At 43.8% G+C, this 16,860-nt stretch overlaps 1 protein-coding gene across 1 annotated transcript in view; it reads left to right on the forward strand.

Moving 5' to 3' along the window:
- UNC45A (unc-45 myosin chaperone A) overlaps positions 1–16,860 on the forward strand; it is a 443,919-nt gene that overhangs the window by 217,806 nt on the left and 209,253 nt on the right. Inside the window, exons 15-16 of the mRNA XM_085644379.1 lie at positions 14,430–14,496; positions 14,877–14,990. Of these exons, the coding sequence (XP_085500505.1) occupies positions 14,430–14,496; positions 14,877–14,990 (181 nt within the window). The remainder of the gene's footprint in view (positions 1–14,429; positions 14,497–14,876; positions 14,991–16,860) is intronic.

Consider the following 16,860-nt stretch of genomic DNA (forward strand, 5'->3'; position numbering starts at 1 on the left):
GCCATCTCTCCGCCGCTTGGCCGCCACTACCAGGGAGAGGGCCTCTCCCCTCAGCACAGTCTTAAATGCTTCCCACAACGACACGGCCGAGTCAACAGACCCCTGGTTGTCCTTAAAAAAGTGATCAACTGTCTTCAACAGCGCACTGCGCATCTTGGGGTCCCGAAAGTACCAGGGGTTAATAGGAGCAACCCTGCCCCCTCCCTCGCGCCCGACATCCAGCCGGACCCACACTGGCGAATGATCCGATATGCCCCGCGCCATATGCCTGGCCTCAGATACCAATGAGGCATGCGCAGCCAGGGTCAGCAGGTAATCTATCCTAGAGAGGCTACCATGCGCCCCGGAGTGGAAGGTGTATTGGCTCTGTGTGGGGTGCCGGAGCGTCCAGCAATCTACCAGGCCGAGTGTGTCTAGGAAGTCTGGAAGCCACTTCTGCGCCCCCCCGGTATCCCTGGGCGGGTACCTATCCAGCAGCCCAGAGCCGACAGCATTGAAATCGCCCCCTACCACTAACATACCCTCCGGGAGGTCCAACAAGGCCCTACCCAGATCTGTGAACGTGGAGGCCTGCAGGGCAGGAGGGACATAGACCGAAACCGAAACCAAAGTTCTTCCTTCCCACCTCCCCGCCACCGCCACAAACCTCCCCCTATCATCAACAATGGTGGAGTTCACCTCAAACGGTAGTGAAGCTCTAACTAGGATGCCCACACCCCTGGATCCAGAGGAGAATCCCGAGTGAGCTATGAATTTGTAACCTTTCCTATTAAGAGCATGGCAAGTATTACCTATAAGGTGTGTCTCCTGCAGTAGGACGACATCCGGCAAAGACCGTTTCAAGAACTGCAGGACTATCCCCCGCTTAATGCGATCCCCCAAACCATTAACATTCCAGCTAAGAACGTTTAAACCCCTACCCCCCATCCCCACACCACAAGAGACCCACCCCCCACCCGAAGAGCCACCATGGAAAAATCCTGACAATGAGTACAGCGCCTTGCAAAAACAAACCCCCCAACAACAAACCCAAAATCCCAACTATCCCCCCCCACCCTGCACCCCTGCTGCAGCTTACAAAGCCCCCCCAACTTGCAGTGTGCCTGTCGCCCTACCAATACCCAAATCTACAAAAAGTACCCTGAGGGAGGAAAGAGCTCCCATCGTCCTCACGCAACCCTCCGTATTGTACTGCAATCCGTTCAAGTCATCATCCGGAACCAAATCAAGTCAGTCCGGCTCCAAAGGCATCAACCCTGCCCATCCCGGCCACTGTCCCCGTCTGTGGCGGCATCCTCACCAGTCCGTCGTCGGGGCAAAGCGTCCAGCCATTCACCGGCCATTGCAGGCGACTCAAAGAAGAAAGTTCGGTCTTCATACACCACCCGTAATCTGGCAGGGAAAAGCATGGCATACTTCAGGTCCCTCTCCCGAAGCCGTCTCTTCACCCCCAGGAAGCTCAGCCTTTGCTTTTGCACCAGCTGGGTGAAGTCAGGATAGAAACTCACCGACGCGTTCTGAAAAGGGACCGGGCCCGTCACCCGAGATGCTTGCAGGATAGCGTCCCGATCTCGGAAGTGAAAGAGCCTGGCACTCTGTGGGCTCGCTCAACTGCGTAGAACTTCCCAAGGCCCTTAGGCTTCAGATGATTAAGCACCAAGTCCTCCACGAGAAGGTCCACCGAAACCTCGTCCGAGGACTCCGGGACCCCGATAATGCGCACGTTGTTGCGCCTGGCCCGGCTCTCGAAGTCCTCGAGCCGACGGGCGGAGAGGTCACTCTCGGCCCGCAGCTTACGAACCTCAGTCTGAAGTTCCGAGACATCATCAGCGAGGCCCGTGGTCTTAAGATCAAGGGTTTTTACCCGTTCATTAGTTTTGCCCAAGTCCGCGCGGATCAGGTTAACGTCCACCAAGATGGTTTCCACTTTATGCGCCAGGGCATCAAACTGTCTCCCAATCGAGGCCTGCATCCCTTCGAGCGCGCCCATGACGTCCTGCAACGAGAGCTCCGAGGCCGGGGGTGAGGCAGTCTTCTGTCCATCCAGCGACTGGCTCGATCCACCGGGCGACCCCTTCTGCTGGGCATACCGGTCCATGTTATTAGCTTGAGTATAAGCTCCCCGCCTGGTAGCCTTGGGTTTCAGACGATCCACCTCTGCTTTACCCGACATGTCTGGCTCCAAGCAGTCCGGTGCCAAAAGACGGCCCTCTCTCAGGTAGAGGGAGCAGGAGAGGTCAGATCTGCAATAGCCCGCCTGGGTAGGGCACAGAGCGTCCAGAGGATAATAAAGCAGCCGAGAGCACTCCCAGGCCAAGGCAGACAAAGGGCGAGAAAGTGAAAGTGAAAGGACGGGATCTTCCGTCCGACAGTTCACACCTCGCCTGGCCGCTGTTGTTCAATTAGAGGTCGGGCATCCTGCCAACGCCAGCCCCTGGCATCCCTCGGAGACAGGCCTCAATCTTCCGCCGTGCACAACTCCGGTTCCCGGTGGGCGATCCGAACTCGGGCGGCATCAATCGCCTCCATAACGAGTCATCTGCAAGATGCCGTGCATATAATACAGGATTGAAGACAGGATAGTCGACGGAGGGCGCGTGGGTCTCGGGAGCTCAAAGCTCACGCGGCCATCTTGGTCCGGCGCTTGGGGCCCACTTTGTTGACTCTCTGCTACCCTTTTCACGGCGGCCTCACCACTTTTTTACAGCTCGATGCAACCTAACGAGTATCCATTTTACAAAACTGAACGTTGACAGTTTCTACACATTATTTAAGTTCCAAGCAGTGTTTTTTAAACAGGTGCTAATAAGTGATCACAGCTTAACAAGTCTATTCTTGAAATGATTTGAAGTTCCATGACGTCACAACTTCAAATTCAAAATGCTGAGCAATGCCAGGCTACGTTATTGGAAGCAATTTTTCCTAGCAAAATTTTAGGTCTCGCCTATACAGCGCATGCACTGTGCTGTGAGATGTATTGTTTACAGTTTAGTGGACTTACAATCCACCCACAGCATGCATTAGTTGTTTTCGTTGTCACTCTCCCAAGTTTTCTTTTATTTTATAATTGTTTCTTTAATATTCCTGGAAGTGCAATGTGCTTTTCTACTTTTAACATGGCCAAACAGCTTCTTATTTATGTTGCTTTCACCCTATCTGTCATCTGTATTGAAGCTTTAGTTATTTACACCCCCAACTGTACTGGTATGCGGCACTCCACTCTGTCCCTGCATGCTACATCTCTTCACACAATGCCACTCTAATCTATGCCACTCCACTCTACTCATCTCATATGCCACGCTACTCTATGCCGTTCTACTCCACACCACTCTACTCCACTCTCCCCTACACCACTCCACCAACGTTTAGCCCTGCTGAACAACAGCCAGGCTGCTGTACAACATAGCTAGAAGACCTTGGCAAAGTCGATAGCTCTCACATAGGCGAGACCTATTGGCTTTGCCAGTGTTTGTTTTAAAAGTCCTCCCTTGTATAAATTGGGTTTATGGTTTGGTTTGGCGTGCAGACAGTGAACTGTGTACAGTGCCATTAGTGGACACATTACTCACCTTAAAGAAGTCAACATTATTTTCAGCTGGAGACTCCAGATCTGGTTGTTGCTTCCGCAGAGACTCGCTTGGAGCACTTATCTTGTTTATTACAAAAAGGTAGTGCATTAAAAGTCTTCCTTTGTAGGAAATATACATTTCTATTAACTTATGATGTTATGTAGTAGATTTTATTTCAGCAAGCCACATCGAATAGCAGAGTTTACCCAAATCTGTTCTACCTGTATCTGCAGCACAAATATTCACTTAATGTTTTCTTTTCTTAATAAATTATAATATTCCAGCAGTTGTCGATATTTGTGCTGATCAGGTTCTTGCATTTACTTGAAATGAAGATAATCTCTGTCCCAATGTCCTTGCATTGCAAGAGGTGTATCTTGGTTGTTGTATGCTCACATTTCTAGGTCTCGCCTAGCGTTGCAGCGCAAATGCGCTGCCATCGCTTTGTGAGGCATGCAGTATATACTGTAGTGTGGAAGCTTTGCGGAAGCTCCGCCCACTCTCTGCCCATTGGCTTTTGTCTTAAATGCTGCCTTACGATTGGTTTGAGGCTTGTTAATCCCTCCTCATTCATCATTTGTATCCTTCCACGGCTATTGTCCCCTTTAATCCTAACACTATTTCCTTCCCTGTCTCCCCACCCCACCGCCCCTTCCCTCAGTCTGTGACTTCTCACCCTCGCCCGCCCCCCTCCCCCACTCCCGTTCGTGTTTTCTTGCCTGCCGGCACTTCCGTTTTCATCTTTATTATTGCCACCTTGAAATATGCGAGTTCAAGATGCGTGCTGCACAAAAACTTCTCGTGTTTAAGAACTAGATTTTAATGTTACTCTAAATATAATAAGACTCTAGGCAATATTCGGGGTATGCATGACAACTGACGCCTCTTAGTTCACAAATGGCATTGTTGTCGGGCGGCAGGAGCAGCAGTGTTTTAACTCGTGCTTAAAACAAGCACTTTTAATAACTTCCTCTCAATTCAGTACTATAATCTTGTGTACTGAGGTGACGCGCTAAAGAAATGCACTTTTTTGAATTCTGAAGAGACATTATCACACATTTACGTCATGTTTACTGTATGATTAACATGCCGATCATTCTCACAGCTCGCCCCCTGGCTCGTACGCTTGGCCCGTCTCCTGCTGGCTCTACCTGCTAATTAATATATTGCCTCGTGCACCTCTAACAAAGGGAGATGAATGGATACATGACAGTGAGCCCAGTAGATGGTAGAGAAATAGACTGGTGCAGACAAACAGACAAACTCAGTCTCCATTGCCTCACGTAAGAATCATCACTTTTAATAACCTGGAAATCTGCCAGCAACTCCCGCATGCCCTAACCTTATCCCCATCACCTATTCTTAGCAGAAGCGGCAGATTCTGAGCTGTGCCCTCCTGGTGCAGAGTATCACGGCAGAGTCTGTAGAAGCGCTGGGATCCCTAGCCTCTCCGGGTAGGCACCTAAGCCTTCCAGATGCCTTCACACTCAGGATAAATGAATACATTTTGTTCTGTTTTTTTAGTCGTCCCTCTGTGAGCACTGTCTGGTAGATGGAGCTCTGTGTTAATAAACACATTCAGAGAGGTGGTTGTGTACAAACAAACAACAGCCACAATACTGTACGTTTTGAACGTGTAGTTAAATACCTGCTCATCGACCTCATTGGCTGATCATTCCATGGCACTACCAAAATTACATTTGGACACATTTGCTCTACTGTAAAACACTCCCTTCTATGGGTCATTTAACAATTCGGGCTTTGGGGTTAGGTAACCTACTTTGGATGCTGTGTAAAAGAGTAAATCCAACAATTAATGCAATGAAACTAAGGAACCAGTACTGTCAAAAACACTGTGAAAACTGACACTCATTCTGGCATTTTGTTTAGTTAATGTCTATTTTCTCATAGATGCGAGTAAAGTACTCTTAATATCTTAATGAAATCTGCACACTTTTAACTAATAGAACCGGGCGACCTTTGACAACTAGGCAGTGAATACAGTTTCATGTACCCCTGAAGCCCCCCTACACCCCGCCCCCTTGGCAAACTTCATTGCCTCCCAGTGTTTGGAGGATAACCAAGACGCAGGAGAGTGAGTCAAATAGTCTAGAAAATGAAAGGGAAGCCGGGATTCGGATTCACATGCTCCGATCCCGATCGCGTAGGTTAGTCTGTAAGCACTACTTTTATTAATGGGTTTTGCATTAGTAAAGCACCACGGTGTGCATGTGTGGCGAAACTTCACCCATGAGGTACGTCCCAAACAATTGTTGACACAATCCACACGTTGCGTCTTTTTCAATATATTTATTACGAAGTGCAGGTAAAAAATATTGCCATTTACAACATCAATAGCTCTAACTCACAAATGCGAGACCTATTTGCATTGCAAATGCTTGTTCTTAATGATGTCTGTTGTTTGTCTGTATTGATATCATCTGGACGGTACCCAAACCACTGTTTTGACAGTTTCTTTTGATGGTATTTCTTGAAAGTAAAGCAAGTTAGTAGGTAGCAAATAAACCAGCGGTGGCAACACTTCTTAGTAATTTTGCAGGTTTGTCTACTTGGCTTTTCTTTAATTTGACTTTTTCCAACATTTTTACTTTCAATTAACTGTCCTACAGAGACAAATGGAAATCATGTAACATAGTGTAGCACTTCATATGTAATGATCAAACCACATCATCCTCCTTCCCAGTGTCTTTTACCACAGTGACCATCCGATCAGTACCACTGTCATTCTGCATTAGTCGCAGGAATACTTTCTTCTTACTATTCCTATAGACCTCCCAAAGTCCTTTATTTTCTACAGCTGGTGAACCATGTTCCATATGTAACCTGAATGTTTATTGCATAAAATCAGACTTTCAACTTGGAGCAGGAGTGTCTTGGTTCAAAGGCAGGACTACTTGGCTTTTGAGTCACTCAGGATAACACAGATTGCCTCTTCTGTGTGTGCGGTTACCACTACCACCAACAGCTAATAACAAATGTATTTAAAGGATTAAAATGCGGCTGCGGTAGCTCCATCTGTTATGAGCCCAAATGTACCCTAATATAGGCCTAGGTAGTTTACCTACATTTGTCCTATGTTGCTCTACATAACTGCTCTGGCGCTGACCTTTTACCTAATTACGTGCCTAATAAATGTTGTGTGGTTTTCTTCGAAAACTAGCCTAATTTATCATGCATGAGGATTGTTGAAGTCGATACCTCCATCCATCCAAGGAACACAAGATATGAGGTTAGATAATTCTTTTATTGAAGTGAATAACCTGCGTGGAAAAGCGCTGCTCACCTTAGGCCAGCTAGTCTCTAACTGCCTTGCACAGAATGCTCTAAGTGCAGGTGGAACGTGGAATGCATTGCACACAGTGCTCCATGCTCTCGTGCATGAGAGCATTCACATAGTCAAGATCACAACACATCTTCCCCCTTATACAATTAAATGAAACTGAAATAAGAACACACTTAGGAGGGAAAGGGACTAGGGAGAATCAACTATGATGAGACAGAAACAGAAAAAAGAAAGGACTAAAAGTACATAGTCTAAACTTTTCAAACTACACAGTACCAAGAATACTTCAGGCATAAATTATCATTTAACAATTTTAAGTGCACTAAAGAATTAAAGATTTTATAAGTGTTGATGGCAGTTAAGTACATATGTAATCTTTCAAATAGCTTGGAGGGTAACGACCTCTAACATGCCTCACTTCTCTAGCAGCAGGGACATTTGGTTCCCCCTCATATGAAGAGCCAGAAGCATCACCACCCCCTTGTCCTCCCATATGAGTGGAACCACTATTACAAGAACTACTCATGAGGTCACTGTCTGACATTGATAAAAAGATATTGCTAGAACTGGAATTTTGCACATCAGTCCTAACCTTAGTGTTTGCACAACCTTTCTGGTACAGAGCGACACGTTTATAATTTCATTTGTCCCCATTCTCTAGAATAACCCCATAAGGTAAAGTGTGTTTGACTTTGTAAGGTCCTAAGAATTTCAAAAGGCGTGTACCCGGTCTACCACTACGTACTTTCACCCAATCACCCAGGGTGATATGCTTCTCTGCTTTCTTAACAGTACCTCTACCTTGTTGAGAATCAACAGAAGGAATGTCAATGGGAGTAGAATCTCTCAATACCATATCTTTTATCCAAGTGGGAACAAGTTTGGTATTAGGAAGCCTACCTCGCATCATTTCAAAAGGCGTCTTACCAGTTACTCCATGCACGCTTGAGCGATAGGCCCATAGCATTTCCGACACCAAACAACTGATCTCTCTTCCACTGGACTTTGCCATTTGAATGGCACCTTTGACAAGACTGTTAGCCCTCTCAACCATACCGTTGCCTTGTGGGTTATACAGTGAGGTACGAATGTGCTTAATGCCAAAAGACCCCAAAAACCTTTGCATTTCGTCAGACGTCAATTGGGTACCATTATCTGTAATCAATATTGATGGTATGCGTTCCTCCCCACAAATTTCCTTCAAGGTATTGATGGCAGTTAAGGAAGTAATATCTTTCAAAAACTTAACTATTAGCCACTTAGTATGGACATCTTCCACAACTAAACCAAAGCGCAAACTTTCTTTGAGACCATACATAGGTCCAATGAAGTCTAAGCAAACAGTATGTCACGGTTGACCTGGATCAGTTATGTGATCCATGGAAGCTTGAGCTACTACCTTTAAACGTTTGTCACTTTCCTTGCAAATTTCACACTTCACAACCCAAGAATCAACATCACAGTCCATACCAGGCCACCACCAATTCATCCTCAATCTTTTCTTTGTTTTTGTTTGACCTAAGTGTCCCTCGTGAGCCAACTTGATCAAATTGCGTCTTAAAGCAACAGGTGGAATGAACAACTCCCCTCGCATGATAATAACATCGCCACAAACAGATAACTCATCTAGAACTGTATAGTCTGATGGAAGGAGAAACTGAGCTTTCTCTCCTATTTCCTAGTAAGATTAATCGTTTAAGATCTAACATGGCACTATCAGTAGACCTCTCCTTGATCCAATCTTCTTTGGTTAAGGCTTGAGAATCATAAACACTTAATACATCTTGAACAGACTCAACTGCTCCTTCTTTCTGCCTCTTCAAAACTGCACTCCTGTCGACTGCCTCCCAGTCAAGAGACAATCTCGACAAGCAGTCGGCTTGAACATTTCTCCAGCCCTGAATATACTTGATATTGTAACAATACTCTTGTAAACGAGATGCCAATCTGGCTAACCTCGCTGAGCACTTGGCGGTGCCTCCCGGTAACAATACCTTGATGAGAGGTTTATGATCTGATTTAAGGGTAAATTTAGAACCCCACAAGTAGGTTCTAAAATACTCGCAACCCCATGTGGCCGCTAATGTCTCCCGTTCTATGACCGAATACTTCTTATCAGAATTGGTCAGTGTCCTGAATGCAAATGCTACTGTCTTCTCATGACCATTGTGCAGTTGAGCTAAGACTGCACCCAGGCCAGTGGCACTAGCATCTACTGTTAGTACCGATTGGCGTTTGGTATCAAAGGGTGTGAGGATACCTGCCTCACAAATACTTTTCTTTATGTTTTCAAAGCTTATTTGTTGATCTGTACCCCATACAAAAACAACACCTTTCTTCAACAAAGATCTCATACTGACTGTTTTGGTAGAAAAGTCTTTGACAAACTTTGAATAATATTCAATAAGTCCTAAGAAGGACCTCAGTTTGTCCTTATCCGAGGGAACAGGAGCTAAGCGAATAGCATCTAATAGGTTTTGTTTGGGTTTTACTCCAAGATCCGAAATCTCATACCCTAGATAATCAACTTTATCCACAAAAAATTTACATTTCTCACGTCTTAGGGTTAAGCCAGATTCTTTGATTTTACATAGCGCTTCTCTGAGTGCAAAATTGTGTTGATCTGCAGTGTCACCAAAAACAAGAATATCATCTTGAAAGAAAACAATGTTTTTGACATCTTTAAACAAAACATTCATCATTCTTTGAAAGATGCTAGCGGCCGAACAAAGACCGAATGGCATCCTGGTACACTGGAAAATGCCCTCCATAGTGATAAAGGCTGTGAGTGGCTTGGATTCATCATGTAATTTAATCTGATGATACGCATTTTTTAAGTCCAATTTGGAAAAGAATTTGCCACCAATCAGAGCCAGGATCAACTCATTGATATTTGGTAGGGGAAAAGTATCAACTACTACGTTTTGATTAAGCGACCTCCGGTCAATGCAAAATCTGAATTTTCCATCCGATTTTTCAGTGATGACTACCGGAGAAACCCACAAGGAGCTCTCCACTGGTTCTATCACTCCAGAAGTGACCATGTCCTTCAACATGTCTTTCACAGCATCTCTGGCAACCAAGGGTGTTCTACGCACCTTGTGTTGTACAGGAATGGCATTGGACTTTAAAATTATCTTGTGTACATAACCTTTGAAACAGCCTAATTCATCCCTGAACACATCTTTCACTTCTTCTAAAATTGTCTTCAATGATGGGTTCTCAACTACCATTACTTGGGTAGGAGCTCTGGGATCAATTACGATTGAAAGATCATATTGGTGCATCCATCCTAGAATAGGTGGACCATCAGTGGCAACGTATACCTTACCTTGAGTGGATCTGCCACTAAACTCTATAGTGGAATTCATGTAACCTAACAAGTTTATTGTTTCCCCTTGATACCCCCCAGGATTAATATCTTTGGGCGACAGGGAAATTTCAGACCATGACATATTGTAAATATCTTTTGGAATAATGGTGTACATGGACCCACAGTCCACCATCAATTGTACTGGCTTCCCATTAATTAAAAAATCAGCTTTGGGTCTATACTTTCTACCTTCTTGCTCGTTAATACTTAATATGTTGTCAGTAGGATCATCTACACTTAAGATCTTATCAAGATGTTGAATAGGTGCATTACTTGTACAAGATGGATCAGTGTTAAGAGACATTGCTATAGTATTGTCTTCTACTATGGCAATTCTTTGTTTGAAAGATTGCTTGCACATATTAGAAAAATGTCTCTTGCGTCCACATTTTTTGCAAATTTTATCTAACGCAGGACATTTGCGAAAATCTGCACTGTGAAACGAGCTTCCACATCTATAACATAGCCTAACTTGTTGTCTACCCTTCTGTGGAACTCTGCCAGACTTAAATACTGCGGCAACATCTGATTTGTCTTTAGATACTATAGACACACTGTCTGAAATATTTTCTTGTCTTTTGGTTAATTCACGCATACAATACTGAGATTGTTCAAGGACTTTTGCAATATCTATTGCGTCTTTTAAAGAAGGATTTTTTGCTGCCCAAAGTTGCTCTTGCGTTTTCTTGCATTTGCACTGTACAATTAGTTGGTCACGAACTAGCTCATCCGTCATTGCACCAAAGTTGCACTTCAAAGATAGTTCACGAAGTTTGGATACAAAGACATCCACAGATTGGTTTTCTTCTTGCTTGTGTGTATAAAAATGATACCTATTCATAACTATATTGATTTCTTTAGCAAATCTGGTCTCAAGACGTTTCTTTGCTTCAATGTATACATCTTCAATAGCATTTCCATTAGGTAAGGTAGCAAGAGGAAGGTATTTGAAAATTAATTGACCTTCCTTGCCAAGGTTGTTCAATAAGAGTGCCTTCTTCCTTATAGCGCTGAACTTAGCCCCATCAAGTGCATCAATATAGTTCTCAAACATGGGTAACCAATCTTCCCATTCGATGGGTAACGGTCCAGAGGACGCCAGGAAAATTGGCGGTGAAATAATTGAGCCTTATGATTCCATTACTGAACTGCCGTTAAATGAAGATGCTCTAAATTCAATAAAAATGAGCAAAGTCCTCTTTTTTTTTTTTTTAAATCACAAGTGAGTAGAGTTTACAGCAGTTCATGAGAATCACCAACGGACTAGCAAGCGTTTTACTTCTTTAAACTTGTGAAGAAAACATATATCCACTCAAACCCAATATAAACAAACAGCACCTCAAAGTGAAGAAGAATTCCCAATTTACGATCGCCGATAAAGACGAGCTGCGGTTGTGGGTAAAACAATTGAAGAAACACTTCTAGAAGTACTTTACCAAAATGTCCGCCGACGTCGTTTAAACGTGCTTTCTGGGGGTGATAGAGCTTGTTGCACAAACTTGAGTCTTTGTTTCACACGGCAATTGGGCACACAGGATACTGCTCGAGGCAAACGCAGCTTCACGTGCTGCAGTGCTCGCGCAAGTCGTGGCTCGAGCACCAACACTAACCAACCGTCGTTCACTCTTCCCAAAACACAGGATCTCTCCAAATAGTACTCACTGGACATTCGGAGAACAAAAACTTGTGGAGTATTGACACACGGAGATCGCGTCACATCAGCCGCGGAGATCGGACATCAGGTCCGATATCAGCTCTCCTCAAGGTCGCTTGCAGCGTGGATTCTGAGCCGCTACCACAGCAGGAACGCTGGCCAACTCGTCGCCAGTGTTGAAGTGGATACCTCCATCCATCCAAGGAACACAAAATATGAGGTTAGATAATTATTTTATTGAAGTGGATAACCTGCGTGGAAAAGCGCTGCTCACCTTAGGCCAGCTAGTCTCTAACTGCCTTGCACAGAATGCTCTAAGTGCAGGTGGAACGTGGAATGCATTGCACACAGTGCTCCATGCTCTCATGCATGAGAGCATTCACATAGTCAAGATCACAACAAGGATTCTTAGTATCACAGCAGGATTACCATCTTCTGCATAATAACTCTGTACAAAAGTCACTGCTATCGTTATCCTTAGCCGACAGGCCCACAGTACCCTGACACATCTAGGTAGTACCCCTGAGGGTACCTTTCGGGTATATAAGTACCACATCTTCGCTGGTCAAACTAAAGGAGAAGCTTCCATGCTGACACGAGATGCTGAAGTCCATGCATGCAGACACTCCAGCACCCAGTGGTCTGACATCCCTTGTGGGGTGTTCAACTCGAGACCAAGACAGGGCCGTTCGTTCTCTTACATTAATTAATGAGGTTGGCTCTTTCCTAGGGGGATTCTTGGCTTTCCACCTACATACATGCTAGGTACACTTGGGTACACTTAGGTACACTTAGCTATGGCTAAAATTTTAGGAGTACGCCTGATTAGTGCCATGTATCTATATGTGTGCATATATTCACTGTTTTAGCACCATGGTAGAATTCTACCTTTCATTGACTCTGTTTGTGCTTGTAATCGTGTATATATATGTATATCTGTTTCTATCTAATGGTTGTTACAGCTCACGTATTTTATACTAGGATGACGCTGGTTCAGTAATGCTTATTGAAAACGTCCCCACCTTTTTTTCTTTGTATCTTTCTGAGACAAAGTGAGCATGAGTGACTGAGCGAAAAGTACTGTACTGTTTCCACGATCCCTGAGGGGTCAGGGTTGTCGTGATCGATAGTTGCCAGAAACTATTTGCTCCTTGGTAAGGTTAGGGGGCTTATGATGGCACTGTGAGCTAGCTGGTCTAAGGACTAACGTATCCTTTGTGGGTGTCTAGTATCAGTCTGGACACCAACCCCTTAGTTTATGTTGACACCTCTCATTCAGTGCAGAGTGAAGTTGCTCAAAACGCAACATCAACCAATTAAATTAAATTGAGTTTCTTCCTTAACCATTCTCAGTTTGAGAATATTTTGCACAAACACATACCCCAGATGTGTAAGCCCCTTCTGTTCCCACTGCACATAACTCACACAATAGTGCCCTGTAATTTCACAATTGCAGAACCAGTATATAAAAGCTGGCCATAGCACCTTTTGTCTGACTTTTCGATGTTCTTATAATGAGTTTCCATTTCCACAACGTTTGTAGAGACGGTGAACTATTGAAAGTCATCAGGGTTTTTGGTGAGGTGAGCAGAGAGCACTTTTTCAGCACCCAATTGATGCCATCCAATGAAAATATGGCATTAGAAATTGTCATTTGAAAAGCAATTGACTGAATGCTATAGATTCAAGAGACTGAATATTTCTGCTGGTTTGGGATCCCCAGCCATCCCTCATTTGAGTGTCAGTCCTTAATCAGATGGCAAAGTCTCTAGGATTTATGTTTCACAAAAATCTAAACCAAAAGACTAGCCAAAAGTGTCAGATCATATTTCTCAAGTTTGGTATTGATCCCCATTCCTAAGGATATCCTAAAATCAGTTGTTCAATCACTACTGTTCTCTTTAAGTGGCAAGTTCATTGGGCACAGTAGACCACAAAGTTTATCCTGGCTCAGCTGGGTTGGTGGGTTTGGAAACTTGCATGGCCAATTTGGGCAAGCTGTGGGCTGTGTCCATGTGTCCTGTCGCTCATCTCATTCAGTTGCCCAGTCTTCTGACAAATAATCTGAGGTAGTTGCTGTTCAGGTCGTGCATCACCGGGCTCGGCCAAGCATCTGAAGTTTGGAGAAAGTTGCACTCATAATGGAGACTGCTGCTCTTGCCCACCCAGTGTATAATCTAGCAAACTGCATTGACCCATGAGTTGAATAGTGAGGTAGACCTTTGTCATTCTGCCTACCTAAATATTTTTGAGAGGTATTCAAATGTATTTTGGGTTAGATACCCAGCCTTGAGAAATCTAAGAATACTCTAAAAGATGGTGTTTTATGTATAACTTTCTGTGACATCCTAAATTTTTTATTTTCCTTCCACGGTTACATATTTTTTCTCTTTCTTGTGGGTATTTGTACCCTGACGAAGTGTGTCAACAATCTGTCATTACTTCTTTTAGTGTACTAACTGGGGAAACTAATGTTGAGCTCTTGTCTGCATCATGGTTAATAACTTAGTTCTCATTCTTCTCTTACAGGGTATTTTTGGCCTTGGTAACGGAACCAGATGACAGAGGAAATGTTGTTGCTCAAGGAGGAGGGAAGGTGAGCAACTTTCTCCTATAAGAATTTAATTAACATTTGTCTTCTCTTGACATTTAACTCGAATATTATGTAGCATTTTACTGCACCTTTTAGTTGATTGTTGTTATGTACAAATACCTGGTAATACAAAGAGGATGTGGACTAGACTTTAGGTTACTGGGGGTATTATTTCTACAAACAAAATACTATAAACTCGCCTATAAACCATTCCACATTGATCCTACAAAGGTATTTTGAATAGGACCAGAATGACCATTCTAAAGTAATGCATATCTACCAGAGCATTAATGTATTGGTGCGTACAGCAAGATAAGAACTTAAGCATTGTGCTGTTTGTGTAATTTCTTGCACTTCATTTGTAGTTCCCTTTCATTCCTCAGGCTCTTATCCCTTTGGCCCTGGAAAGTACTGCTGTTGGAAAGACAAAGGCAGCTCAGGCTCTGGCAAAGATAACCATCACTTCAAATCCAGAAATTGCTTTTCCAGGAGAACGGGTAAGCAGAGTAAAGATATTTATTTTAAGACTAGATTGAAGGGGATAGGGCATGGGTATTCATTGTATTCCAATTAAATATTGTTATTGCCTTTATACACTCTTAAACAGGTAAAAAGCCGCTGTAATTGGTTAATCCAGTTACATATTGAACATTGTGGAGGTCCTACATCAAAGCCCTGATGGGTATATGTACTACAGGGCGCGTGTCTTTGTTCAGATGATATCGGCTTTTTGTATGTTGCATTAGCAACAATAGGCTTTCTGCTTTTCTCATATGCCCCAGAGAATGAAACAAGCTCCCATTCATCATCTGAGAAAAAAAGAAAATAGTGACCTTGAGAATGGTAGTCAACATATTCCTGCTTTGATTCCTACACCTATGGATCTAAAGATTGATGTGTACACCACTTGATTGCTCTTTTTAGTGTTGAAGCACTCTAAGTGGGGCACAGAGTTAATATAGGATACGTATGTGGATCCACCATGCGTTTTTAGAAACTGTAGAGGTTAGTAATTCTTTTAGTTATTGTTAATTTTTCCAGGGAGTATGTGGGCATTTGTATGGTGATTTCTGTTTAAATGTGTTTAGGAAATTGGATTAAAATGTGTAAGATTTTAGTAAATGCTGCTATAAAGGAGTTGTATGTCCTGTCCCTGCACAGCACTTTTTTGGTTCATTTCTTTCTATTTACTGACCACATCCCACCAAAATGTTCTTCCAGTTTCTTTACTTAAAGCCCCACTTAGATACCCAAACTGTCATACTGCCTCTTAGCTGTCATCACTGTATGGCACTAAAGTGTTCTACGTCCACCTCTCCTAATCCTGAGAAGTGTCTCCTTTTTTGTCATCTATAGCTCTCTTAGCTAAATCCAAGTTTATTTCTCTTCTGGACTCCTAGCTCACACATTGTCTATATCTGTTCATCTTCATCACCTGCTCTGCTATCCACACTTGACCTTTCAGCTTTAGAATGATTCATCAAATCCTGCAGCTAAGACTCTGATGAATAATTATACTGAATTGTAATGCTAGCGTTTGTGTAGCGCTTACACCAGGTATTATGGTATTTTAGCTTTTTCTCTGTCTAGGCGCCGTTTTATGCGTATCTGGAAGTGGCATTAATCAGTTGAGGTTTTTATTTTATTGATTCCTTCATTGAGGTTTACAGGCAGTTTTTATAGTTTAATTAGGAAGTAGTCTGAATAGCTCACTTTCAATGTAAACTGAGTCCGATCTTATAAATTCTTTACACAGCTGCGGCTCGTCATTAAGGGCGGAGGGTCTGCACCCCTCTTCCCCCCCCCCTACACCCTTTTAGAAAACATGACGAGTATCTGTCAGGCTGAGCTAAGGTCAGCCTGACACACACTCTTCATGGTCTGGTCAGGCAGCCATGCTCTGTACATGTGCTAAATGCACATGTGCCTGGCAGTTTGAGCCAGTATTTGCCAGGATGAAGATTTCACAGCTCGGAGGGCGTGACTTTTTCTGCCCGGCAAAGTCCTTGAAGTTCTACCCTTTATGACAATGACATCAACACTGGGCTCTTTAGTTTTGAGTCCCAAAGTGCCCCAGGCTGAGTGTCAATCGGTGATGTCTCATCACAAAATGGTGTAGGGTCAGCAGCTCTCATTTACCCCCATCCCACTCTGTGATGAGGTACAGAAGTTCTCTTTTCATTTGGTGATCCATGACAAGGTCAGCCAATTGGAAAAGGTGGTGAGATCTTCCAGCAGTCCCTTGCTTCCTCGAAGCCACCAGGAACAACTGAGGCTTATGCTTTTCCCTCCTACCAACTGATGTCACCGCTCAGGCAGGAAAGTCCATATGTACGCATGCGTGCTGTGAATGGGGGTGTGTGTGTG

This window comes from Triturus cristatus, chromosome 3_1, assembly GCF_964204655.1.
Source record: "Triturus cristatus chromosome 3_1, aTriCri1.1, whole genome shotgun sequence".
Taxonomy (NCBI): Eukaryota; Metazoa; Chordata; class Amphibia; order Caudata; family Salamandridae; genus Triturus; species Triturus cristatus.